Source organism: Lontra canadensis, unplaced genomic scaffold (genome assembly GCF_010015895.1).
Source record: "Lontra canadensis isolate GAN:19392208 unplaced genomic scaffold, GSC_riverotter_1.0 scaffold1, whole genome shotgun sequence".
In the NCBI taxonomy this organism is placed as follows: domain Eukaryota; kingdom Metazoa; phylum Chordata; class Mammalia; order Carnivora; family Mustelidae; genus Lontra; species Lontra canadensis.
In genome coordinates, this window is record NW_022630995.1 from 24,276,424 (window position 1) to 24,301,526 (window position 25,103).

General features: G+C 43.4%; 1 protein-coding gene across 4 annotated transcripts in view; it reads right to left on the minus strand.

Moving 5' to 3' along the window:
• Window positions 1-477: 477 nt before the first annotated feature.
• Window positions 478-25,103, minus strand: part of KIT (KIT proto-oncogene, receptor tyrosine kinase) — an 82,078-nt gene continuing 57,452 nt past the window's right edge. For 2 of the 4 annotated variants that reach the window (XM_032851451.1, XM_032851456.1), the window contains exons 8-21: window positions 15,123-15,237; window positions 13,309-13,490; window positions 11,739-11,845; window positions 11,517-11,643; window positions 11,130-11,234; window positions 10,933-11,043; window positions 9,573-9,723; window positions 7,365-7,456; window positions 6,790-6,917; window positions 5,595-5,717; window positions 2,682-2,793; window positions 2,474-2,573; window positions 1,978-2,083; window positions 478-919 (exon numbers count right to left, since the gene is read on the minus strand). In XM_032851451.1, the coding sequence (XP_032707342.1) occupies window positions 791-919; window positions 1,978-2,083; window positions 2,474-2,573; window positions 2,682-2,793; window positions 5,595-5,717; window positions 6,790-6,917; window positions 7,365-7,456; window positions 9,573-9,723; window positions 10,933-11,043; window positions 11,130-11,234; window positions 11,517-11,643; window positions 11,739-11,845; window positions 13,309-13,490; window positions 15,123-15,237 (1,688 nt within the window). In that variant the 3' untranslated portion in view covers window positions 478-790. Of the gene's footprint in view, window positions 920-1,977; window positions 2,084-2,473; window positions 2,574-2,681; window positions 2,794-5,594; window positions 5,718-6,789; window positions 6,918-7,364; window positions 7,457-9,572; window positions 9,724-10,932; window positions 11,044-11,129; window positions 11,235-11,516; window positions 11,644-11,738; window positions 11,846-13,296; window positions 13,491-15,122; window positions 15,238-25,103 lie in introns of all 4 variants that reach the window. The other 2 variants (XM_032851433.1, XM_032851442.1) reach the window with 1 other exon arrangement.

The following is a 25,103-nucleotide window of genomic DNA, read 5'->3' on the forward strand; positions in this document are numbered from 1 at the left end:
TGAGCCAGGGTCGCATCCAGAAACATCATCTTGGGGCACGTCCCCCCATGAGTATATGACCATGTACAACGTGTAGATGGGTATATACAAATGCCGGCTGGGAGGCCTCCTCTCCGACTCGGCATCCTAACAGCAAACTCTATTTACAAAACCGGTCAGGAGAACAAAGGCTCGTGCCCGGGTCTTGATTCATGCACCAGGAGCACTTTTCCATGGCTTCGGTCTCACTCCCAGCATGAAATACTAGATTGCTTAAGCCTAGATACTCATAGACTTCTGCCCTTTGTTCTAAGAACATTCCATTTTCCATATCAAGTGATCAGGTCTCAGCTTCTAATCTTGCAGCATCATCATACGGTCGAGGATGGTTAGGAGGCCCGCAGGCAACCACTGTCACTTATTCAAATAAACAACCGGTGATGCTTTTCAAACCAAAATCAGAGAAGCCTTGGAAAGGACTCTGGGTGCTCAGCCCAGCCCACCACCCTCCCTTGCTCCAAGTCTGTTATTATTATTATTATTATTATTGTTATTTTTTCATTAATGGGGGCTGCCTGGCTCTGGGGAGGAGAAGATACAGTTGGAACTCTTACAACAGGATGCTGGCTGGTGACAAAAATCACCGGCCACTTGAGTGTGCGCGTCAAGATGGGATTACAGTGGCATGTCCACTACTCTGGGACAGGATGCAAGCCGAAAGAGAACAAAAACAACCAGTATAGAAACCAAAAGAGCAGGGATCATTCCTGTTGGGGAGGACCCCCCCACCCCCGCTGGCATGCCTCCTGCGTCAGACATCTTCGTGCACCAGCAGAGGCTGGGTGGAGGACGCGCTGCTGCCCACGGAGTTGATCCGCACAGAATGGTCCACCACGGGCCGCTCCTGGTGGGGACTGCCGTTCGCTAGGTTGGAATAAATCTGAGGAACACAAGTCCGCAGTTAATACGCCGGTCCCCGCGACAAACACAGCGACAGAGGGACACATTGGCAGCTTCGGGGTCACAAGAAACTTGCAAAGCCTCTTCGAAAAGGGAGGGGATGGATGGGACTTTCATGGCCAAAAATCCCGAGCATAGTGACAAAAGGAAACATAAGCTTTGTTTGATCCCTCATTTCCCCCAAGGTCTGATACGTAAGAAATGATGGCAATTAAAAAAAAAAGAAAAAAAAAGTACTTTTCTGTTGGGATGTATCTGGGAACGAGGACTACCTAACCTATTAAAAAGGGTTTCTAAACCTCTCTGGCCAACTATAACCCAATGGCTGAGGTCATGTGCTGGGACACCGGTGGCCCTTCCAGGGGTCTTCCCTTGAGACTTAAACACATGGGTGAGAAATGCTGTTTACTTTGAAACATGCTCTGACACCCAGAAGTGCTAGCTTGAACCCAAAAATGTAAGTGTATACTCTTAGAAAGGAGAGCTCCAAGCACACAATTCATTAAAAAAGCAGCTTAAAAAAAAAATCTGAGTTAAAGCAAGGATCACTAATTCTTCCTTAAGAGTAGGAGAAGAAATAATGGCTTTGAGTTTAGAATCCCCACCCCAAGCCCCCCACATCCTCAAATCACTGGCGGGGATCTCTCAACCTCAAAAAGCTCTTCATTCTATATGGCTTGTGGGCATGACAGCTAGCTGCCATTTTCTGGCTAGGCCTGTTTGAGCAGAAGGCTTATTTCCCTGCCGTAACAGCTGTCTCTTCTATGCTTTTTATTCTAGTTCACATTACCCCAACTGTCCAAAGGCTGAATGGCCCAGACATGTGAGACAGAGAACACGCCAACCCCAAAGCCTTCCCCTTTTTCCTCCTCATCCCACATCTTTATGCTCAGAATGGGGGTCAGGCAGAAAGAACTTGTTACCACTGCCTTCCTTGCCTACCCCAAGTCCAGTATGCCGCCTAAGCCAAGGAGAGACGGGATGGGCCCGAGAAGGAAACACCTGGGACCGAGAGTGGGGGCCCCGGAGGGTACTCACATGATTGGAGCTATCCGAAATCTGCTTCTCAATGAGCTGCACGATCTGCTTGAACGTTGGCCTTTTCAGGGGATCAGCATCCCAGCAAGTCTTCATGATGTCATACCTGCGAAGCGAGGGCCATTTCCTATCACTCCTCAATGCCCTTGGCCTGGCTTCTCCATGTACACCATGTGACCATCTCAAAAATCATTCCAGGGCTGTGCAACTGGGCGTACTGAATGGCACGGGCATGAAATAAAACACTGGGCCTGTGGAAGACGGCTGAAGCTTTCTGCGTATTTGGTGACAAGAGATTATGAAAATAAGCTACAAAAATGACACCTGGTCAGGACGTCATCAAAAGGAACCAGGAGATGCCTATACTTCAGACCGTCCTGGTGAAACACTGTTGCACCCCCTCCACCCCCAACACAAACACACACCCGGGTTTCTGTCTTTGAAAAGGAAAACAAAAGGGGAAGCAGGACCTGAAGGAAAACATCTCAACCCTTACATTTCAGCAGGTGCGTGCTCAGGGCTGAGCATTCGGAACCCTTCCTTGATCATCTTGTAGAACTTAGAATCGACTGGCATCCCAGGGTAGGGGCTGCTTCCTGAGGCACAAACAGTTTACAAATCGATAATAAGCAAGCAGGACACTGATAACAATCTTAAAGAAGATGCTCAGAGTCTAACCAAGGTGCCTCTGGAAAGCACTTTACCTAAAGAGAATAGCTCCCATAGAAAAATCCCATAGGACCAGACATCACTCTCGAATGTGTACACACAGTTGAAAATGCTTTCCGGTGCCATCCACTTCACAGGCAGCCGAGCCTAGAACGCAAGCACAACACATTTGGTGATGTTAATTAATAAGTTCAAAAAAAAAAAAAAAAAAACTGAATAGAAAATATTCCTGAGCCGAAAGCAGACTGCTTAACCAACTGAGCCCCCCGGGTTAGCTCCACTACAGGTGTCCTGGATTCAGGGGCCTATGAACTTGGAAGGGAGAAAGAATGACATTCTTGTTTTCATTAACTTTTATATGAACTTTAGCATTTCCTTCAGTTGTGAATGAAGACAGTAACACCCAGCGATTTTAGCTGTTCCTGGGACTTTGTCACCAGCAGGAACCAACAGACACTTTCATCATCATCATGTGATGTCACCAGTCACAGCAGTTTTGAGACCCACACCTAGAACAGGTTGCTCCATATAACAATGCAGCACAGGTACCGACATCAAAAATGGGCTTTTTAATTGCGTGAGAACTATATTCCACCTGAACTGTGTTTCTTGGTAATCCTAAAGATTTTATTTTACACATTTAAGACAATGTTCTTTTTTTTTTTTTTTTAAAGATTTTATTTATTTATTTGACAGACAGAGATCACAAGTAGGCAGAGAGGCAGGCAGAGAGAGAGGAGGAAGCAGGCTCCCCACTGAGCAGAGAGCCCGATGTGGGGCTCGATCCCAGGACCCTGGGATCATTACCAGAGCCGAAGGCAGAGGCTTTAACCCATTGAGCCACCCAGGCGCCCCTAAGACAACGTTCTGACAAGGGTTCCAATTGGCCTCACCGGACTATGGAAGGGGCCACGGCAGAAAAAAATGACTCAGAACCTATGTGGAGTGGAAGAACCTTCTGAGAAGCTGACACAGGGAGACGACACACGGCCAAGATATAGTAAATTTGGGGCAGTAACAGGTCGTGTGAGCCTGGTGAAGAGAGATCTGTAACTGGTTAGCTCGATGGGCCTGAGCTGGAGCCTCCAGTCCAGAAGCCTGGTGGGACCTAACCTACCCTTGTGCATTCCAGCAAAGGTCCCCAACCAGTAACAAGTTACTAAGAAGCTGCGGCATAACCGCTGTCACAGTTATTTCTATTCCAAATCAGACATCTACAAAGAACAGAAGAAAAGAGCTGTTGGGGTGCGTGGGTGGCTCAGTGGGTTAAAGCCTCTGCCTTCGGCTCAGGTTATGATCTCAGGGTCCTGGGATCGAGCCCCGCGTCAGGCTTTCTGCTCAGCAGGGAGTCTGCTTCCCTTCCTCTCTCTCTGCCTGCCTCTCTGCCTACTTGTGATCTCTGTCTGTCAAATAAATAAACAAAATCTTTGGAAAAAAAGAAGAAGAAAAGCGCTGTATTAGGAGCAATATGGCTGGCACTGTCCTAAGCATGTCACCAAGATGAACTTATTTAATCCTCACAACTTTATGAGGCAGGTGACAGGATCATGCCCAATAGGAAGGAAAAAAAAAAGCAAGGTGGAGGGGCATTGGGTAATTCTCGCCAAATATCCCACCGCCACTAAATGACGGAACCAGATGCAAACTCGGCAAGACTGGGTCCAGAACCCACTGCTTTCCTCCTCATGCCCTTCTGTGACTACTGAAAGGCCCAGATAAGGAACCACCCCTTGTTCCTTCTTCCAATAGTGCATGCACCGGGATGGAGAGAACTTGGTTCCATTAACCATCATAATGATGAAATCTAGTCTTAGAAGAGATTTATCAGAAATACATGCTTTGAGGGGGCGCCTGGCTGGCTCAGTCAGTTAAGCGTCTGCCTTTGGCTTGGGTCATGATCCCAGGATCCTGGGATCGAGCCTTGCATCGGGCTCCCTGCTCAGCGGGGAGCCTGCTTTTCCCTATTCTCTGCCTGCAACCTCCACTGCTCATGCTCACACTCTCTCTCTCTCTCAAATAAATAAATAATCTTAAAAAATATATATACGGTTTGATCAGGACGTAAAGCCAGCAACATTTCTACAAAACCAAGTCAAGTACAGCCTACCCATAGAGATGCTATGGTGATGGCAGAGAAAATACATTATCATAAGGGACAGAAATAACTACTTCCAGGAATAAATCTGGACTAGGGAAATGGGACTGGGCAAACAGACATACAAGAATGTATGTACAGGACTCGATGGCTTCCCATAGTAATGGGATGCTGCTTTGGAGATCACGGGCTCTGGTTTCAGTCCTTACTGACCTGTGACAGCTCTGAAAGAGTGAGGTTTATTACTAAAACATGTAAAACATACTGAGCTTTAGTTTTTCCAACTCTGAAAACGTGAGGACATGGCAGGGGGTTGTTCTGATGATATAGTGAGAACTGGCAGGGAAATAAAGCACTTTGAAATAAAATCACTATGTTCTCTAACCCAATTATTACTTATGAACCTATTTAATATGCTCGCTATTGATTAGAAGATCCAACATTCTACATACCTAATTCTGAACGTTATCTTAGATTTTAATCTTTTTCACACAGCATGTCAATCTCCAAATAAAATTGCCCTGCTGTGACCTTCAGGCCCACATTTGTTTCACTTGAACAAACTAGAGTTCATTGCTATTCTCAGGCTATAATGAAAATTAAGGCTATTTCTGTTTCTTTCACATGCCCCATAATTACACAATTAGAATTAGGAATTCTATTATCGGAATGTTAGTTGTAGTAATGTTCAGCATACCATGCAAATTTTGCTGAAGTACACTTAATTTGACTGCTAAAATGCATGATATCTCAAAGGTAGGATTTGCATTAGGAAACTCATAAAAAGCAATTCTTAGAAAAATTTGAAACTAAAATCCTTCACTGGACTGTCAAGCAGAGAGTGGGTACTCACGTTTCCTTTGACCACATAATTAGAATCATTCTTGATGTCTCTGGCTAGACCAAAATCACAAATCTTTGTGATTCGACCATGAGTAAGGAGGATATTTCTAGCAGCCAAGTCTCTGTGAATACACTATTAGGAGAGTGGGAGAGAAAAGAAAACCATTTACATTTATTTTAAACTCTTCAGGAATGAAAACTATGTCCAACACATTCTAGAATGCTGCTCTGTCACACAAACCCAGTACCTCGGCTTTCCAATGAAACTATTCGGTGCACCAAAAATAAAGATCTAAATTATGCTTTGAATGATGTTCAGAATTTGTGTTTCACATCGTTAGGACCTTAATTACGATAATCACTTTCCAAACCAACTCGAATGGATTTTTTTTTCCCTTAGGACTGCTTTCATTCATAGAAAAATACATTATAAATAGTCCTATCATATTTCTTAAACCGAAAACTCATTCTGCATGCCTCTCTTTGAAGGTCCTTTTACAGAGTTTTTAAAATGTCTTTGCAACTCCAATTCAATGTTTCCCAAGGACACAGGGAAGGGGTTCTATATTGCAGCCATCCTGTATCACACTCTTTCCGTTTGGTCACTGTTGGGAAATGTCACCAATGACACTGAAGGGTAGGATCCGTTACCTCCTGCTAGTCTGCTAGTCCCATTTGCTAAGGAAATCCTCTCACCCTTCCAGAGACTATGTTCCTCGCTTTGGTTCCATCATTCTCTTCCCATCCTTATCTTTTCCACCAAATACTTATTATTCTCTGATTCCTTATTCCCACACTTTCATGAACCCATACAATATCTGAGGCCTTTCAATAAAACCCAAGTGTGTCCTTCACCAAGCCCAGCACCTGCCATGAGGCACCCCCTCCTTTTGCCGATAAAATCATTATCTATTTTCTAGGAGCAGCTCCCATATCCTGAAAGCCAAAATTTTTAAATGAATTCACTACATTAAAAAAAAATTTTTTTCATAGAAAGCTCATTTAGACAGGCCTGCACTTTAAAACTTATAAATGAGAATAGGAATTCCAAAGAGAGAGCAGTTGGAGCATGAAGAAACTAAATTTCCTCTGTTGTGGGTTACCACACTTCCAAACGACACTGTATTCTAACCAGGGCTCTAAAAGGCTCCACGGGGGTGGAGGCGGGGGCGGGGCGTTCTGGTCAGAGAACCACGCCCACTCACATTCTTGGAGGCGAGGAAGGCCATGCCCTTGGCCACCTGGTAAGAAAAGCTCAACAAGTCCTCCAGGTCTAGAGCCAACTCGTCATCTTCCATGATGGCGGGAGTCACATCTCTTTCTATGTATGAGCCTGTCAGGAGAAGGAGGACTTTCTTAGCAATTAAACCTCAGAGCTTGGAAAACAGAAGACAGTGACAAGGATACCAGGGCTGGTAATGAAGGAGCTGAGGTTACTATGCAGGCAAGTCACCTGCCCAGCGTTGAGGAAAGGTAAGTGCCCAAGCTAGTATTCACAATCTGGGGCTTCAGGTGAGAAAGAGGGTGAATAAATATAAAAATCTATTTTTTGATATGCAAAATACGTATCTGATACACATGTTATTTTCATATAAGCAGTGAGACACTCCTCTGACCCCAATACCCACGTGGAACCCTAACTGCCACTGACCGGTGGCACTGGGCATTGGGCCCTACTGGAAAAGAGAACCAATCACTACAGGGCAAACTGGTACATTTCATCGTGGTATGAGAAATCCTGCGCAAATGAAGTTGTTTTTACTGTTTGATCGGTACCCACCTATTCTTGCCGATCTCCTTTTGTCCGCCTTGGTCGGCACAACATAGGAAACTCCGGGTTTCATGTCCATGTATTCATTGGTACTATCATTGCTGTGAGAGATGAAACATCCATCCATCAAATCAGGACTGAATAAAACGGGAGACAGGGGGGAGTACCCATGGGGCAGGCTCTATCTCCCCACTGCCTTTTTTACTTAAGAGGCTGATTTTGTTCAAAGAAAGTATTGCCAAGTTTGAATGCAGAAAATCTTGTTCATAAGACAGGAGTTTTTAATATTCAACATTAGGGTCCAACACCCAGGAATGAGACCGTCTTTTTTGTGTTCAATCATCGATGGGACTCAGGTTAGAAATATCCCATCTCTTGACACCAGGGATTTAATGGGAAACAGAGAGCCAAAAACATTATCCCCCATTCCCTCAAACTCTCTAAATTAGCCCCAAGAGACAAGATGAAAGAGACAAGGGAGACACAAAGACCAAGAGCTTCCGAGATGTGGGATGGAGGGGGAAGGCAGGGATCGTTAACATATAGCGACTGATGGAAGAAGGTTTGAAAAAACCAAGTTTAGTTCAGATAAACACCAATAATTTGGATGATTTTCTGAACCATCTGGACCTCTTGAATCTGCAACATTTGGCTGGAAAGTCTTCAAGATTTCTAGTACTTCCTGCTTCTGATTAGCATAGAAACACTATGACAACAATCTCCTTCGGAGTATGCTGGTGGTTCCAGTCCCATATGGGATCCCAAAACACAAAGAACACCACATCGGATTGAACAATTTGGGCCATTATTTCAGGAAGTTGAGAAACAGATATGGGGCCAAGGTTTCAGAAATAAGGCAAAGTGGCTCATTTACTCACACAAAGAGCATATGCTCTGGAGAAACTAACAAAAGGTAGTTTGTTTCGTATTTTACTCCCACTTGACACCACCCAAGTCTATAGGACTTAAAAAAAAAAAAAGGTAAAATAAAAAGGTTTCATCTGGGGTTTAAAACTTTAGCCAGGGGTACAGAAAAGAGCTTTAAGAGGTAACTGCCCATCAGTAATAGTTACTAAGGTCTTCTTGAGGGCCCGGAATGAAGTTTAAGAAATAAAGTCCTGCCATCTCAAAATGCAGGGGACAGAATGAATAAAAAGGAGAGGAGAAACTCTCCAAACAACTTCAGAAATATAAAGTATAAGGGACTGGACATGATGAATAGGATTTCTATTGGGCGGGGCGATCTAGGAAATCTTCCTCAATGGTGGCTCTAACCTTTGGAAAGAACAGGCCAGGCATGGCAGAGAAGAATGTTATTCTGACTGTAAGCCACACTAGCTGTTCTTAAAGGAATCTGAAGCTCTTTATCCACCATTCAAATTCAGAACAATATTAAAGATGAAAGTGATGAAAATAAGGTACAGAATTGTTAAAAATGTGTTAGAGTCACTGTGCCTTTTTATAGCATGAGGAGTTTTAAAAAAAAAAGGGTTCAAGGTATACAGAAATAATTCAGAGGTAGATGGTGAGAAACCCATGTGCCGAGGTATGTTCAGAGCTCTCTTGCCACCCTGTTAAAAGTTCTCAAGAAATTTACCAAGACAACTTGACAGGTTTTAACATTTTCCCTATAAGCAGCATCTCACTGTAGAGATACATAAAGTAGCAAGCCCAACAGAATAAACAAAATGACACATAAGAATAGAGCCATGGGTGCCTGGGTGGCTCAGTAGGTTAAAGCCTCTGCCTTTGGCTCAGGTCATGATTCCAGGGTCCTGGGATCGAGCCCCGCGTCAGGCTCTCTGCTCGACAGAGAGCCTGCTTCCCTTCCCTCTCTCTCTGCCTGCCTCTCTGCCTACTTGTGATCTCTGTCTGTCAAATAAATAAATAAAATATTTAAAAAAAAAAAAAAGAATAGAGTCATGATAAGAGAAACAGGTATAGAATTAATTCCACGGAACAGAATTAACACTTAGAAAAAAAATGAAAGATGCATTAAAAAAAAAATCAATAAAAAATCTAAGTTTAACACTACTTAAATCTTTACAAACACTATTCTAACTTTCCAAATTGTTGATGACACCTAAATGATTTAATAATTCTGATTTGGCGCCTTAAAGTACCTCTGTTCATTTGTTTAAAGAATCAGCCTTGATTGCAAACCCTTATGACCCCACGAACTGCCTATCAACAGCTATTTATGTAAATCAGTCTTACCACGAAGACTCCTTTGAATGCAGAAGGTTCTTATAAAGTGCCACTTCGGTGTGATCTTCCTGCTTTGAGCAAATAAATGAATCACGTTTTCTTCGCAAAAAATTCAAAAGATCACCATAGCAACAGTATTCAGTAATGACCAGGGTGGGCCCTACAGGCATATAAAGGAAGGTTAAAAAGAGGTGAGTTTTATAGAAACAATACCCATAAATACACTCAGGGGTGATCATAACCATTTTCATTCCGGTTCATTGCTACCCCTACTGAGAACCAGCGTTCTGGGGAGCACAGCTCCCCAGGTAAGCCTCCTTGGACCTGATGTCCTAAGTGATGTCCGTGCTCGGAGGCCCAGCTCGACTGCCGGGGTCACACACGAGTTACTGCTTTTGACATTATACTCTTAACAAATTTCCGCATGAACCCTTTGAGTCGCTTGTTTGTAGTGGAGCTTCACGCGTTCTCAATGTCATTATGGAAATGACAAAGGGCACAAAGTGGAGCATAACAGGAAAACCAATGGCACAGAACAGCCAGCTGAGCCGAGCCCCAGGGGGCGGGCGAGCACCTGAGTGGCAGGGCGTCACCTGCCTCCTCAGTGAGACCTGCCTCCTCAGTGACCTGCCACCAGGGTTTTCCATGCGGTGAAGGTGCCTCACGCTGCCACTCTCAAGTTCAAAGGCCACAAACCGACTTGGGCAGAAACTTCCATGAACAAGTCATGATGTGGAAGCCACGTGTATGGGGCTGTTTTAAGAAATTCTCTAAGCCATCAACTTGACTGTGAATCCCTATACATCTCGAGGAGGAGCTCATGTTACACATCTTTGCTCCTTTAAGACCAAAATGTGAAACATCACAGACATCCTTGATGGAAGGCTCTGCTTCAGAACTGCTTTCAACTGGAAATTCAGTTTTTTACAGAAGTGAAGTGTTTGCCTCATTTGGTGTGTATTTGAGAACTGGGAGGCTTCAAAGTCTACCTTTGTGGTATGCAAATGAACAGTAACCCTTTAGTGACTGACTACGATTTGGCAAACTATCAAACTTGCAAAAGAAGAGCTTTCTGGGTGAGAGGAGAGACGTTCTCAAGATACTCAAGAGGTCCCTGTCGATGCAACGGCTATGACAATAACCAGGGTGTGTCTTGGGCTGTGCCACTCCATGATGATAAAACTAAAATACACATTCTTAAGAACAACAGCTTTTGGGGGGAAGGGATGTGAAATCTAGCAAGAGGTAGCAACCTGGGTGAAAATCTGGCAAGAGTATGATATAATCAAGCGCTGTTGAAATCATATTAAAATCTCCCCCCTTTTGATAATTTGAAAGATAATAAAAGTTAATTTGGTCACAGTCTTACCTCCAACGGTGCACGCTCCAAGAAGATTCACAATATTCATGTGATTACCAAGGTAACTCAAGACTTTGAGCTCAGACATTAGGGCTTCTCGTTCAGTTAAATGGGCACTTGCTAAAATTAGAAAAATGTTTCATTTCAGCAAAAAGCAAACACGGCAAGCCAATGCTGAGGGCATGGAGGAGCCTGGGGAAACTTACGTTTGAGCATCTTAACGGCGACAGTCATGGCGGCATCCGACTTAATGAGGCCATATGCAGTAGCCTCAACCACTTTCCCAAAGGCCCCGGCACCCAGAGTTTTTCCTGCAGAGAAGAAGAGAGTAAATGGTGGTGGTGGGACCAAAGAACCACCTGGGTAATTTCAAAGTCAACAATTAAGGAACTGTTAAGGAATTAAGGACAAGTCTGTCTAGAGACATTTCCCCATTAATGCACTTTATGCAAAATCTATCAAAAGCATTGAAATGTCACAGAAAACAGTCACTGGTCTCGGTTGAAAAGAACAAATGAAGCTAGTGGGGTTCGCTAAAGTCACTGTTATGTGCACACAAAAAAGTTACATGGAAAGCCCATTTTCATACTGACCAAAACTCAGCCTGTTTCTGGGAAACTCCCATTTATGATCATAAGGAAGTTGTGTTGGGTCTATGTAGACGTAATTGTTTCCATTTATCTCCTCAACAACCTTCCACTGTACTTCATACATGGGTTTCTGGTCAGGGGGAGAAAGGGAGAGATATACCATCTTTTAATGATTAATGTTTCAATCACTGCAGCCTTGAGGGTGGAAAACAAATGAAGGATTACCTGTAAATATTTGTAGGTAAGAATCATCACGATAATGCACATCATACCAGCTGCGATCACAAAACCAATCAGCAAAGGTGTGAACAGGGTGTGGGGATGGATTTGTTCTAAAATGAAAGGGGAATGTGGAATCACAACCTATTAGCAGGGATGGCTCATCACCACAACCACCTCACCCCAAACTCAGCCATCCCCCCACCCTACAGCCCATGGGCAGGGTTCAAAGCCAAGCGCATCTCATCAGCTCCTTGCCTTGCTAATATCACCTTATTCTTATGATTCAAAGGAATCTTTTGAAATAACAACTTGAAACCAGACTGCTGTGGAAGCTGAGATTTCTGTAGCACAAGAAGAATTTTATGCTGTTTTGTCCGTGAAAAGCAACATTTGATGAACTTTGTACTTCAACCAAATTCCTGCCTCAGACAACCTTAAGAAGTTTCCTTTATGGATAGTTTCTATTTTCTTCTTTATGCTTTCCTGTATTGTCCCAATTTTTTATACTGAGCAAGAATTTCTTCTACAACCAAGAAAACATGTTTAAAGTGTTCTTTTCATTGCCAGTCCGAGGAAAAAAATCTGGATGAAGAACAATGTAAGATTCTTCCCCTCATTACTCAAAAACTGGAAGTGTACCACTCATTGGCACACACCTTCGCCAGTTCGAGAAAACAAAAACTACGCCCCACACAGGTGGGTGCCCGGTTTCTTTGTCCTCTAACTTCATACCAATTCATCAATCTGCCCACAAGGATCATTTAACTTATGTTAGGAGAGCTAGTCCATCATGAATCAAATTTTACAAACCTTAAAGAAATAGCTCAAAAAAAAAAAAAAAAAAAAGAAATAGCTCAGTGACATAACTTCATAAAAGGCAGTGTTCACTTTCAGACATAGTGTCTGGCAATGTGTTAAAATGCATGATTTTCAATAACTAAAATCTTAAATTGAATTTAGTTTGGGAATGCCTGGGTGGCTCAGCGGATTAAAGCCTCTGCCTTCGGCTCAGGTCATGATCCCAGGGTCCTGGGATGGAGCCCTGCATTGGGCTTGCTGCTCAGTAGGGGACCTGCTTCCTCCTCTCTCTCTCTGCCTGCCTCTCTGCCTACTTGTGATCTCTGTCAAATAAATAAATAAATAAGATCTTTTATAAATAAATACATAAATTGAATTTTAATTTTTAAGTTGCTCTAATTCTCGTTATATTTGGCTATAAGGCAAATGCACTTCCCTATTTTCTCTCTGTACCCCTTTTTTAATGAGAATGACTGGAAATATGCAATTCACTATACATACATACACACATACACATGCACATGCACACATATGTACATATGGGCGCATGCACATAAATGCATATGTGTGTGGTTAAGATCACTGCATACGTGTTATCAATGAACTAGTACAGAATGAAACTTAGTGAGTTTGATGACAGCATGGGACAATGTCGAGATTACCAGAAATGACATGGCCATTGATGGAATGGACTTAAAATCATGACTGATATGGTAGGCAGAGCCTAAACATCCCCTTAAAATTGGATTAAAAAGAAATATACCTTTGCTGTTACCTTTAAATGCAAAGTTAAAAAAGGCAGAACTCCTGCCCACATTGTTGTAAGCCCTACACTCGACCGTGCCGTTGTGCTTGAATGCACTATAATCAATGGAACTCTGAACCACGAGTTTTCCAGACGGTGAGACAGAGGAGTTTTGCAACTGCACATCCATTGGCCCAACAGGAAGGGAACATCTAGAGGGAAGAAAAGAACAAAAAAACCAATCGCTCTATCACACACACTCAACCTGGCGTACTTTTACAACAAAGCTAGTGGGTCATCATCAGAAATTTCCTCTTATAACCACGAGTATGAGGACGGATGGGCCCTTCCCTGGTGCCGTGAGCAAGAAGAGCATGGTGGAAAAGAAGAAACAGGGAGTGAGACAGGAGTCTGAATCCTTATTCAAACACCTTATGGACCAGATACTTAAAACTCTCCAGGACTCTGTTCCTGCAGCTAGAAGATGGGGACAGTAAGACCCACGTTAGAGGGTAACTGAAAGGGCTGGAAATAATGAAAGAAAAGATGGCTGGCACACAGTAGACATGATAAAGTAACTGTGAAAGTGGACAAGAGGGCTGAAGAAAAGAGCCGAGAGGAAGCAAGAGTTCAAGCCTGCAAGGATGAAGACAGGGTGGCTCCCAACACCCCAGCAGCTGAGATCCTGAGCCAGGTTTTATGGAGGAGACAGAGGCTGGACCACTGGCTTGTACTCCAAGTGGCAAAGCCCATCAGGGGCAAAGCCCAGAGGACCCCATTTTAAATTATGTCCCCCATATACCTAACACTTTTCTAGTCCTTTACCTCACTTTATTTTCCTCGTTAGCACTTAACTGTTTATTTCGTCTTCTGCTCACCTCTACCCCTTAGATATGAACTCACAAAGCAGGCACTCAGGTGCGTTTTGCTCACTAGACCAGCGTCTGGCATACAGCTGGTGCTCCATAAGTGTTTGCTGTATGGGCGACAGTAACTGCTGGGGTTGCCTTCATGGTACAGGCTTTTCCAGGGCTCTCGAGTCCTCCCTTACTGTTTCCCAAAGAAAACATTCCACTAAAGCTCCTCAGAAAACAACAATCCTATGTAACCTCTTACAAGTTGTTGTGATAAAAAGGACTACTCCATGAAAAAATAAAATTTCTATTATTATCCTGACTATTCAATTGTGGTGTTACACTGGGCTTTTAAAGCCTGAGCACAAAATAGCATTTGATGGATAAAAACAGCCAGGGTGACCCCATTTTCATCTTCAGGTAATGTGAAAGGACAATTTAAGGCTTAAGTGCAGACCGGGAGGGAGAGGAAGCACAATGCCAGATGTGTTCTGCTCAGGGGCTGGGCGCCTAATCAAGGAGAAAACCTTTTAAAAACACGGAGCTTACAAATGCCGTACGTATGTTGTAACTGCACGATCATTACTTTTTGGTAACTTGGCAATTAACTTCTGAGGCAATTTTTTTTCATGATAACTACAGCCGCATTTCCCACACACATTGCCTCCTGTGTACAGAATGGAAATCTAATTACTCTGTCCTGGAAAATTGCTTTATCTACCTGCAGGCTAGAAATTGCATGATAAATCCAAAAGATAACCATCAAAAGAAGAGAAGTCACTCAGTAATCATTTTTCAGCAAACAAAATTAACGTCTACCACAAAAAATATAGCAATTATGTCCCCCCAAAGCCACATGGATAGAAAAATATAATCAAACAAATATAATCAAACAAATTAAAAAAAAAATCTGAAAATCTATCTGACACGCAACTACACTGCAGCCCTTCCCTCAGGTGTGTCAAGTAGTACCCAAAATAATCCTCTCACCTCGGCTCGGTTCCTGGACAAAAATACCAATCTACTGTGGGCTCTGGGAACCCAGATACCACACACTGGAGCATGCCATTCACGAGACTTTCATGACTCAGGATTTCTGGTTTGGCTGCAGGAAGAGAGAAACGGCCATTCGTCAGACTGCTGGAAAACTTCATCACAACAACCCCCCCCCCCATACACACACACACAGACACAGTTTTCAAATCCTCAGAACTTTCCTTGAGGCTGAAGAGGAGGACCCTGTGGGAACACGTTCAAGGGGGAAGAAATCTTAAGCTGTGTGTGGGAGGCACAGGGAGGCAGAGGTGCAGTTCAGACCAGGAAAGAATTTCAGTTAGAGATGCCCGGCCCCAGTGTAGACGGTCTACAATGCAGATATGGGGGTCCCTGAGAAACTTCCTGTTTGGGGACGACGGAAGTGGGGTTCGCAGGACCACTGGCCGGGTTTCTGTCTCCAGTGAGGCAGAATCTGAAAGACTGCTTCTAACCCAAACTTTAGGATTCCAGACTGTTGTGAAGGTGGAAATCCTGTTTAAGATTCCTGCCATCAGAATTTCAAATGACTGAATCTGCCACAGGAACTCCAAGTTATGGTGCAGACTGGAGTGGATAAAATTAAGAGGACTTACAGGAAAAGAGAAGGGCCCCCTCCCCCGCCGCCCCCTCCTACAGGAATGTCCTTTCTGGGGTGAGGAGGGGCAGAAGGGAGTGGCTGGAAATAAAAGAAGTGAATCACCCTATTTAGAGAAGCCAAAACATAAGAGTAGAATACAATATGGGCTTTTAACTCCAAATTTGTATTTCAAATGCAAAATACGAACAGAAAATTATAACAGGAAACCAGCCCAAGAGTTTTATTCATACGTACATCTAAACCTGTGTACAATCACTGAGAAGCTAAATTGTATCAGCAGGAATGCTCTAATTTGACATTTCTGGGTAATGACAATAATCAACAGGTATTCAATCAAGAGTGCCTGAAGCACTGCAAATTCCTCAGATTATTTTCTAAAGGGAAAGGAAAAGGAACTTAATACATTCAGTTGTTCTTTTTTCTTTTTTATTTTTTTGAAGATTTTATTTATTTGAGAGAGAGGAGCACATAAGCAGGGGAGCGGCAGGCAGGCAGGCAGAAAGAGAGGGAGAAGCAGAACCCCTGCTGAGCAGGGAGCCTGGGACTTGATCCCAGGATCCCGGGATCATGACAGGAGCCAAAGGCAGACTCTTAACCGAATGAGCCACAGGCGCCCTATTACATTCAGCTGTTCTACTGGAAATATATCTGAAGGATTCTAACCCTTTAAGAATAAGTAAGCTAAGCCGTAGAATCTGACAGCAGGGGCGGGGATGCGCTTGCGCCGAGTCCTCAGTCTGCCATCAGGACAGAACTCTGGGAGCCGCACGCAGGGCGGGCACACCTGCACAGGGGCTCCCGCGTTCGCCAATCCTCTGCCCTCCATCAAGTCTCCTCATGAGTCATATGAGAACAACAACAGTACCATCTCATAGCGATACTACGAGAATTAAATGAGATCGAGTCCACGAAGAAGCAGGATTCTCAGATAGGAAACAGATTTATTATTAATTTATTAACGATTGTTACTATTTTCTATTCAGAGTACCTCCCTTTGGTTAATCAAGTCTACTACCAATTAAATTAACTGTCTTTGCCACTCTGAATATTCTCTTCGGTGATCTAAAAATGGCTTAAGATAGTGTGAGAATTAATGTGCTTGTGTTTTAACCCCATGCACTGGGACTCTGACCTCAATCACGTTGCAATGGATAGGAAAAATGGAGGTGGTGAGAAGGCAGGACTGACAGATCAGAGGCTTAGGGGCAGATTTCTGCAAAGCAAGGGGGGCACTGTAGAACAGCCTCTCAGCACCTCACCTCCTTGCAGGCAAAATGGCTTGGCCGGGAGCAGAGTCCACACGCGTGGCACACCCACCTGTCACGGAGCCTGGCCCTGTGGACGGCCAGGCCATTTGGCTCACACACACACACAAGAGCGGCACTGCAAAGCGATCTCAAGGTAGGGGCATCCTTGAGAGTTTGGCTCCAATGCCAGCTTTCACAAATAGAGCAAGAAGACGAACCACCGTCTTGCGAAAGCATCCATCTGGCAAGTCTCATTTAATTATCATGGGCAACTGTGTGATGGGGCTGAAAAGTAGGACAGAACACAAAAAAACAGTGGAACTTTAGGAGAATGCTATTTGCTGAAGACGGCAGGCGCCATAAGGCAGGTCTCTCTGTGACTCTTCTCAAGTGTCATCTCCTCTTCCAAGCCATCCTCAATTCTCCAAAGCCAAGTTGGTCGGTCTCTCCTCCCTATTCCCACAGCGCGTTAGAGCACCTGACCCTCTTATACAACATCCTGGTCTGCCTCCTCCATCAGACTCTATGTTCTCCAGGGAAGAACCCCATCTTACCACTGGTAACTCGGAGTAGAGTCTGACCTGGGGCAGAAACAGGGTAAGAGCTGCCTGAACGATGAAGTCCCCTCTAAAGAACCAAGATCCTCAGACTTGAAGGAATCCTATCAGAATCCCAAGAAGGGACCTGGGAGAAGTGCCTGATGGTGACTTTGCTGGGTAGGGATGCAATTTCCACTCTTTTATAATAGTGGGCCATCAGACTGCCACAAGTCTATCTGGCTGTGTGACTTTTGCTTAAACACCGAGATTAACGGGGAGAGGGTTGGGTCAACACAGAGATGCCAAAGATAACTGGATAGGACATAGATGGGTCACAGATCAAGGTCCTAAGACCAACTCCCTCATATCAACATTCCCTCCTAATGCCACACAACAGGATTTTTCAGAGTGGAATTAAATATGAACTCAAAAGGAAAAAAAAAAAAGCTGAAGGGGCACCTTAAGATAGTAACAATGGTTACTCCCGGGTACTCAGGGTTATGGATAGTTTCTATTTTATTCTTTTGACTTATTTTCTAATTTTTTTTTTACCACGAACATGCAGCTAGCTAATAATGAACCGATAAAACATTTTTTAATTAAAAAAATTGGACCAGCTCAAAATTACATAATCAGTTACATTTCGCTCTGGCTACAAATGCTCCAGATCCAAGCCTTCCAGCGTGACACCTGGTAGCAGTTACACAAGGGCCAGGCCTGGCGAGTGGCGTGGTCCGGCTGGCCTACTTGTTCCCGAGTGCTGGTTAACTGGGCAGGTTTTTAAGCTACTGTCTGTCTCAGGCCGGTTGTAACCCGAGGCTAGCAGAGCAGCTTCTGTCCTGTTGGTCCTTAGCCTGGCCAACCAAGCTCAGAAAGTCTTTAAACCTTAATGTGCATTCGAAGGACTAAGAAAAAAAATTAAAACAGACATCTCTGCCCACCCCTGCCCCCCAATTCCAGAGATCCCAGAGATACAGAACGCTAAGGATCTGACCCAGCAATGTGTCTTTTTATCGTACCTACAAAAGACCCTGATCAGGGCCGGGACAAGGGTGAGGCAAGAGAAGCCCGTAGGGTGTGGAATTTGAGAAGGCACCCACCCTCCTCAAGGTCTTGCAAATACAGGGCTGGCACCGTGAGTGAGCACCTCCTTAAATTTTACACCCCAGGCGCCTCACCCTAATCCCAGCCGTGTCCCTAACATTGGTGATGACAGACCTCATTTTGAAAAGGCTAAATTACATGAGTACAGTTTCAGCTCTACATGGCAAGTTGCACTATGAAAATGTTTAATGCATAAAGAATGAGCTAGGTACAAATCTGATTCCTAAAAATGAAAATCTGAGCTCATCTGCATTTTGTAAGTGCTTCAATGCACTGTGTAAGGCATTAAATATGCATTTTGCTTTTAAAGATACATAACTCTGCAATTCTCCAGGTTAAATCTGAGCTGTGGTTTCGGAGATATTCTGCAATCAGCACTATACCAAATGACACATTCCCTAATTCCTCCCAAGTTGGAGGTTCAGATAAGCCTAAGAGGTGCATGAGTTACGTATTTCCTACGGAGATTAAGAAAATAGCCTTTTCTCCTTTCAAAGCATCGTGGACCTGAGTCATTCCAGTGTCTCCAACAACACTGATCAACTCGTAGGCTGATTTCAGAGTGCTTATGACTCCACGGAGAATTTATGGCTCATGCAATTAAAAATCCTAACCATTTGCCGATTTACCCCCAAAGATATGTGATCTTCGCCCCCATCAGGTCCATACAGAAGGCAAGAACAAAACAAATTTTTAAGAACACAGCGCAGATAATGAGAGCTGGGGCGGGGGTGGGAAGAGAGGCACAGGCAACAGAGGGAAAGCATTTCTGAGCGGAGCTCCTCTCGCTCCTGACCACCTCGACCAGCTCCTGCCGTAAATGCACACTTGCCCACACGCTACAATCAGCAAAGAACCCAGACTGCAGTCTCCTAACAATAAAACACTAAACAAGGAGGCATCGTGAGGATGCATTTTGTTTTTACAACTGGCGTTTAACGGACGCACAGCAATGCTTTGAGACACCTGACGCAACACCGCTGTGATAAAGGAACTTAAATCAGCTGCAACAGGCGTACAAAAAAATGCAGGTTGACTTTTACTTATACAAAAGTATACTTTAAAAAAAAAATCCCCAGAATAGATATTTTGAAAATATATTTTGTTTTTACACATTCCTTTTGGTTTTTGTTTGTGTTTTCTTGTCTTAAAGATTGCCAGGGGAGGGGATGCCTGGGTGGCTCAGTCGGTTAACGGTTCGGCTCTTGGTTTCCGCTCAGGTCATGACCTCAAGGCTATGAGATTCAGCCCCGCAGCATGGAGCCTACTTAAGATTCTCTCCCTCTCCCTCTCCCATTCCCTGACATCTCTCTCTCCCTCCCTTAAGGGGAAAAAAAAAAAATTGCCAGAAACAGGCATATGGGCACTTTGGTAGAAGTTTGTTTAACAAATGAAACAAAACTTCAACTACAGTCACCTGTATCCAGCTGTCTTTAACAGGAGTGTTTACCATTAAAAACAAACCAAAAAAACCCCAACCTCCTAATGAAGTGATATTCTAAACTAGGGGTAAGCTAACTCTCGTTGTAAAGGCTGAAGCGGTAAATAATTCAGGCTCTGTGGTCCTTAGGGTCTAGGGTCTCTCCTGCACATATTTGACTGTGCCACTGTATACCACAAATGTAGCCAGACATGCAAACCAATGTGCGCAGCTGTGTTCAATAAACTTTACTTATGGACACTGACATTTGAATTTTATTTTCACGTCTCACAAAAATCCTCTGATTTCTTTTTTCAACCATTCAAAAAAAGGTCTTAGTTTATGCGCCCTTCAAAAACTGGCTGGAGGCGGAATCTGGCCTCAGGACTATTCTGTCTATAGAGCCATTAAAGATCTTCCCAGTCCTGAGATTACGTTGAAACAGTAAAGGGATACAACTACGGGCAGAAAACCTTCCTCAGCCAGAATCACCATGCTTGGGTGCCTGGGTGGCTCAGTCATTAAGCCTCTGCCTTTGGCTCAGGTTATGATCCCAGGGTCCCGGGATCAAGCCCTACGTTGGGCTCCCCGCTCAGTAGGAAGTCTGCTTCTCCCGCTCTCACTCCCACTGCTTGTGTTCCCTCTCTCTCTGCGTCTCTGTCAAATAAATAAATAAAATCTTTAAAAAAAAAAAAAATCACCATGCTTGATTTCCAGGGGCACCATGGAATGGATGCACGTGACCCAGACAGGCGGAGAACGGATATGGACACACAACATGGAGGGCAGCCATGGGTTAAATGCTAGTTTTCTACTCAGGAAAAGCAGCGAATTCATTCTGTGACATAATTCAAAAGTGCAGGGTAAGGGTTATGGACATAAAACGCTTGGAAGAATTCTGCATCTCTTCTTGGGTTAATTTAAATTTACACTAAATTATAGGTGAACCTGTGCACACGTATCCCCGAAGGGGGCTAATTTGATGTAAAAACATATCTGGCTCCGCTGGAAAGAAAACTTCCAAATTGTCCAAGTTCCACTCACAGGAAGGAAAGTCCTCACACTGTTTTTAGAAAATGATGCCCCAAGCTCAAGGTCAAATCCTAGCAGAAGTTGACCTGTTACAGAACTTAAACCTGCTTCTCCTGCTTTGCTGTCATAAACGTGAAACATCGGCCAGACCACACCAACAAAGGGCTCACCATCTAGACAGGTCACCTATCATCAAACAGGTTCAGCGTTTTACTAGATCCCCCTATTAGCAACACCAGACCACCTTTTCTCATGAAATACGAAGGAAGAAGAACACAGACACATTTCTTAAATGTTCTTCAGAATGTAAGAGAATCCAATTCTACTTTAAAAGTAGCCTGCCATGAGATCCCTTTTTTCTTTCAACTCAAATGTCTCCAGCAATTCTTGTAGCCACAGAGATCTTCATTAGGAGGAAGAGGTATGAAAGTGTCACATCAAAACAACACTCATAACTCCCAAGCAATTGAACAACAAAAACTCATTTCAAATTCAGTAATAGAGAATAAAAACAGAGCTCGGATCCTGTCAGGTATCACCAATGAACACACACTACCTATAAAAAGATGAATGTAAAAAGACAAGTGCCTATTTTTACATGGATTAGCAACCCCAGGAAGAAGATCTGAAAATTATTCCTTAATTTAGAACTGTCCCAAAAGCCATCACAGTGTATCTTCTGTGACATATGTTTGAGACATGGGAGCATGGAAGATAATGACAGATGATAACCTTATTTACTGCCAGGCACTTAGGCAAGGTCGCTCAGTTGAGATTAAACAAGATAATTATAAACCTTAAATAAGCATCTGATGGGTTTCTTTAAAACCCCAGTCACATCATTTGCGAACCAATCCATACTCCACAATGTTTCAAAACTGTGCCAGATGTGGGGTAAGAAAAATTATGCACAATCCATGCAATGAGATACCAAAATGAGGTTGCAAAAGAGCATTCCGTGTCATGGAAAGGTGTGCACAATGCATTCAGCACCAAAACACAAACTAATGAAGCAATATGACCTCATTTTTGTTTAAAAAAAAAAAAAAGTTTAAAAAAATGCTCAGAAAGAACATATACAGTAAGGGGTATATTAACAATAATAATCTATAAAATGTAAGAGGTACAATTATAACTTGCTTATTTTTGCTTATTTCCACTTCCTATCCCTCATGTTAACATTTTTATAATAAGAAAAAATTGTTCTAAGAACACATGTATACAAATGTTTGCACAAACCAAGCTACATTTCTGGTTACTATGATAGCCTTACAGCAAATTCTCAAAGGCAAGTAAATAAATCAGGAAGGAGTTCTAGTCGGCACTGATTTTATTTAATGTTTAAGAATTCCAATAATTTGGGGGTGCCTGGGTGGATCAGTCGGTTGACCATCCAACTCTTGATTTCAGCTCTGATCATGATTCTGGGGTCGTGGGCTCGAAGCCCTGCATGGGGCTCCACTCTGGGCTGGGTGTGGAGCCTCTTGGGGCTCGCTCTCTCTCCCTTCGTCCCTCCCCACTGCTTGTGCTCTCCCTCTCTCCTAAAAAAAAAAAAAAAAAAAATTCCAATAATTTAAGAGTAGATATAATAGAATCCATCTTGTAGAAAAAACAAAAACAAAAACAAAAGCACTGAAAAGCAAAGCCTCTCAAGCAAAACTCAACAGTCAAGTGTGTGAGTCATAAGCCTTAAAATGTTTAGCCTCTAATGAATATATGGTTTGGACACCCAAATATTTGGAAGGTCCTATCAGCCCTAAAAAAGGGGAGACAGAAGGTAGAAAATATTCCTACCTCCCGAAGAGGCAAAGTTCTAGTAACTCTGCTCTCATCTCATGGCGATCCTGAAAGGCACAGACCGAGTCCCCAAACGGAGCAATCCTTGAGGGCCACCCCGCACTACTATTTAAACCTGGGTGAAGGTCCCTGAGACCTTCAGCCAGGTATGTGACCTAGAGGGCTGGCTTGCAGGCAGTCCCAGCCATCTCTCCACTCGGCTGACTTGACAGGTCCACCCTCGCCTTCGGCAAACGTGCTCCTTTGTTTGCAAGGTGTTACTCTTCAGGATGGCTTCTCCTTAGAAGGAGAGCTTAGCCACCCACACCTAGATTGAACTGAGGCCAAAAATGTAAAAAGGCAGCCCAAAGTTTGCAAATGCGGTCCAAGAAAACTTTCTCATCAAGAGACCTCATTCTGGGTGACTTATCACTCAGACGGATGCGGGTACACACGGTGCGATCTGTAAATAATTGCTCATACCAGACCGGATGTTAATTACATGATATGGTGATTTAGAAATGATGCATTATTTAGCATTTCCTCCAATCTTTTCAACCCCCTTTGAACACTCTGAAGTAGAGTCAGTGACTTTGAGGGTTAATCTGGTGCAGTTCAGCAGTCATTTTGGACGGCCAATCTAGGTTAACATTACCACGTAAGCCCAACAGTGAAGGCAAGCCCTGGGTTCTCAGTATCTTGCTCGTCCCGCCTGCCTTCCTGTTAACCACACCTGAGCACCACAGTCCTCTGACTCAACCCGCCAGCTGTCATTAAAGGGGAGACCTTTAAGAGTGAGGAGAGACCTATTTCTGACCCCGAGAGACTATGTACCACAAATTTTAGATTCATAATGCTGATCAGGAAATTTGACAGATAACGTTTTAAAAAGGCATTTTAAGGCTATTGGGAAATCAAGACCAAAATGGGCTATCACCCACACTGTTAGTGTGTCTATTACCAAAAAAAAAAGAAAAGAATAAGAAAGAACAAATGTGGACAAGGGTATGGAGAAGAAGGAACCCTCACGCACTGGTGCTGGGAACGCAAAGTGGTACAGGTGATGTGGAAAAGAGCATGGAGGTTCCCTAAGAAATTAAAAATAGAACTACCCTATGATCCAGCAACCAATCCCACTTCTTGGTATGTATCCTAAGGAAACAAAACTATCACCTGAAGAGAGATCTGCGCTCCTATGTTCACTGCGGTATTATTCACAACAGCCAAGGTATGGAAACAACCTAAATTTCCTTCGATAGATGACTGGAGAAGAAAATGTGACACACACATACACAAACACACTGGAATATTATTCTGCCTTAAAAAGAAGGAAATCAGGGGTGCCTGGGTGTTTCAGTTGGTTAAGCATTTGCCTTCGGCTCAGGTCATGATCCTGGGGTCCTGGGATCGAGCCCCGCATCGGGCTCTCTGCTCAGCAGGGGGCCTGCTTCTTCTGTCCCTACTCCTGCTCATGCTCACTCTCTGTCTCTCTCTCAAATAAATAAATTAATTAAATCTTTAAAAAAAAAAAAAGGAAATCCTGACATTTGTGACAACATGGATAAAGCTCGAAGGCATTATGTGACATGAAATAAACCCCACAGAAAGACAAATACTACGTGGTATCCCTTAAACAAGTTCATCAAGAAGAGCAGAAAAAGTGGTTGTCAGGGCCTAAGGGACAGGGGAAATCGGGAGAGGCATTAAAGGAATACGAACGGGCAGAAGACGGGTAAGTTCTAAGGAGCTAATGAATTACATGGTGACTACAGCTGGTAACACCGTATTATATAACCGAAATTTGATAAGAAAGTAGAATTTAAGGGTTCCCACAAAAAAACCCCACCAAACACCCCACCTTCCAAAGAACCCAGAAAACCAAAACCAAAAAGGGTAAACACGTAAGGTGACAAATGTGTTAATTAACTTGATGGGGCGGGGCAGGGGAATCCTTTCGAAATGTTTACATGTATCAAAGTCGTCATATATACACTTCAAATATCTTTCAGTTTTGTCAAGTATCCCCCAAAAGAGCTGAAAAAAAAGTCTATTGGATCTTCTTAAAATTGTTCCACGTGTTTGAAAAACAACTGCTTTATCATATTAATTATACTTTCCACAATTACGGACATTCCTTCAGGAATCACATGGGATTATCTGAAATTATATGCCAAAATAAACTTGTAAAATATGTACATTACTAATTAACATTTAAGTCCA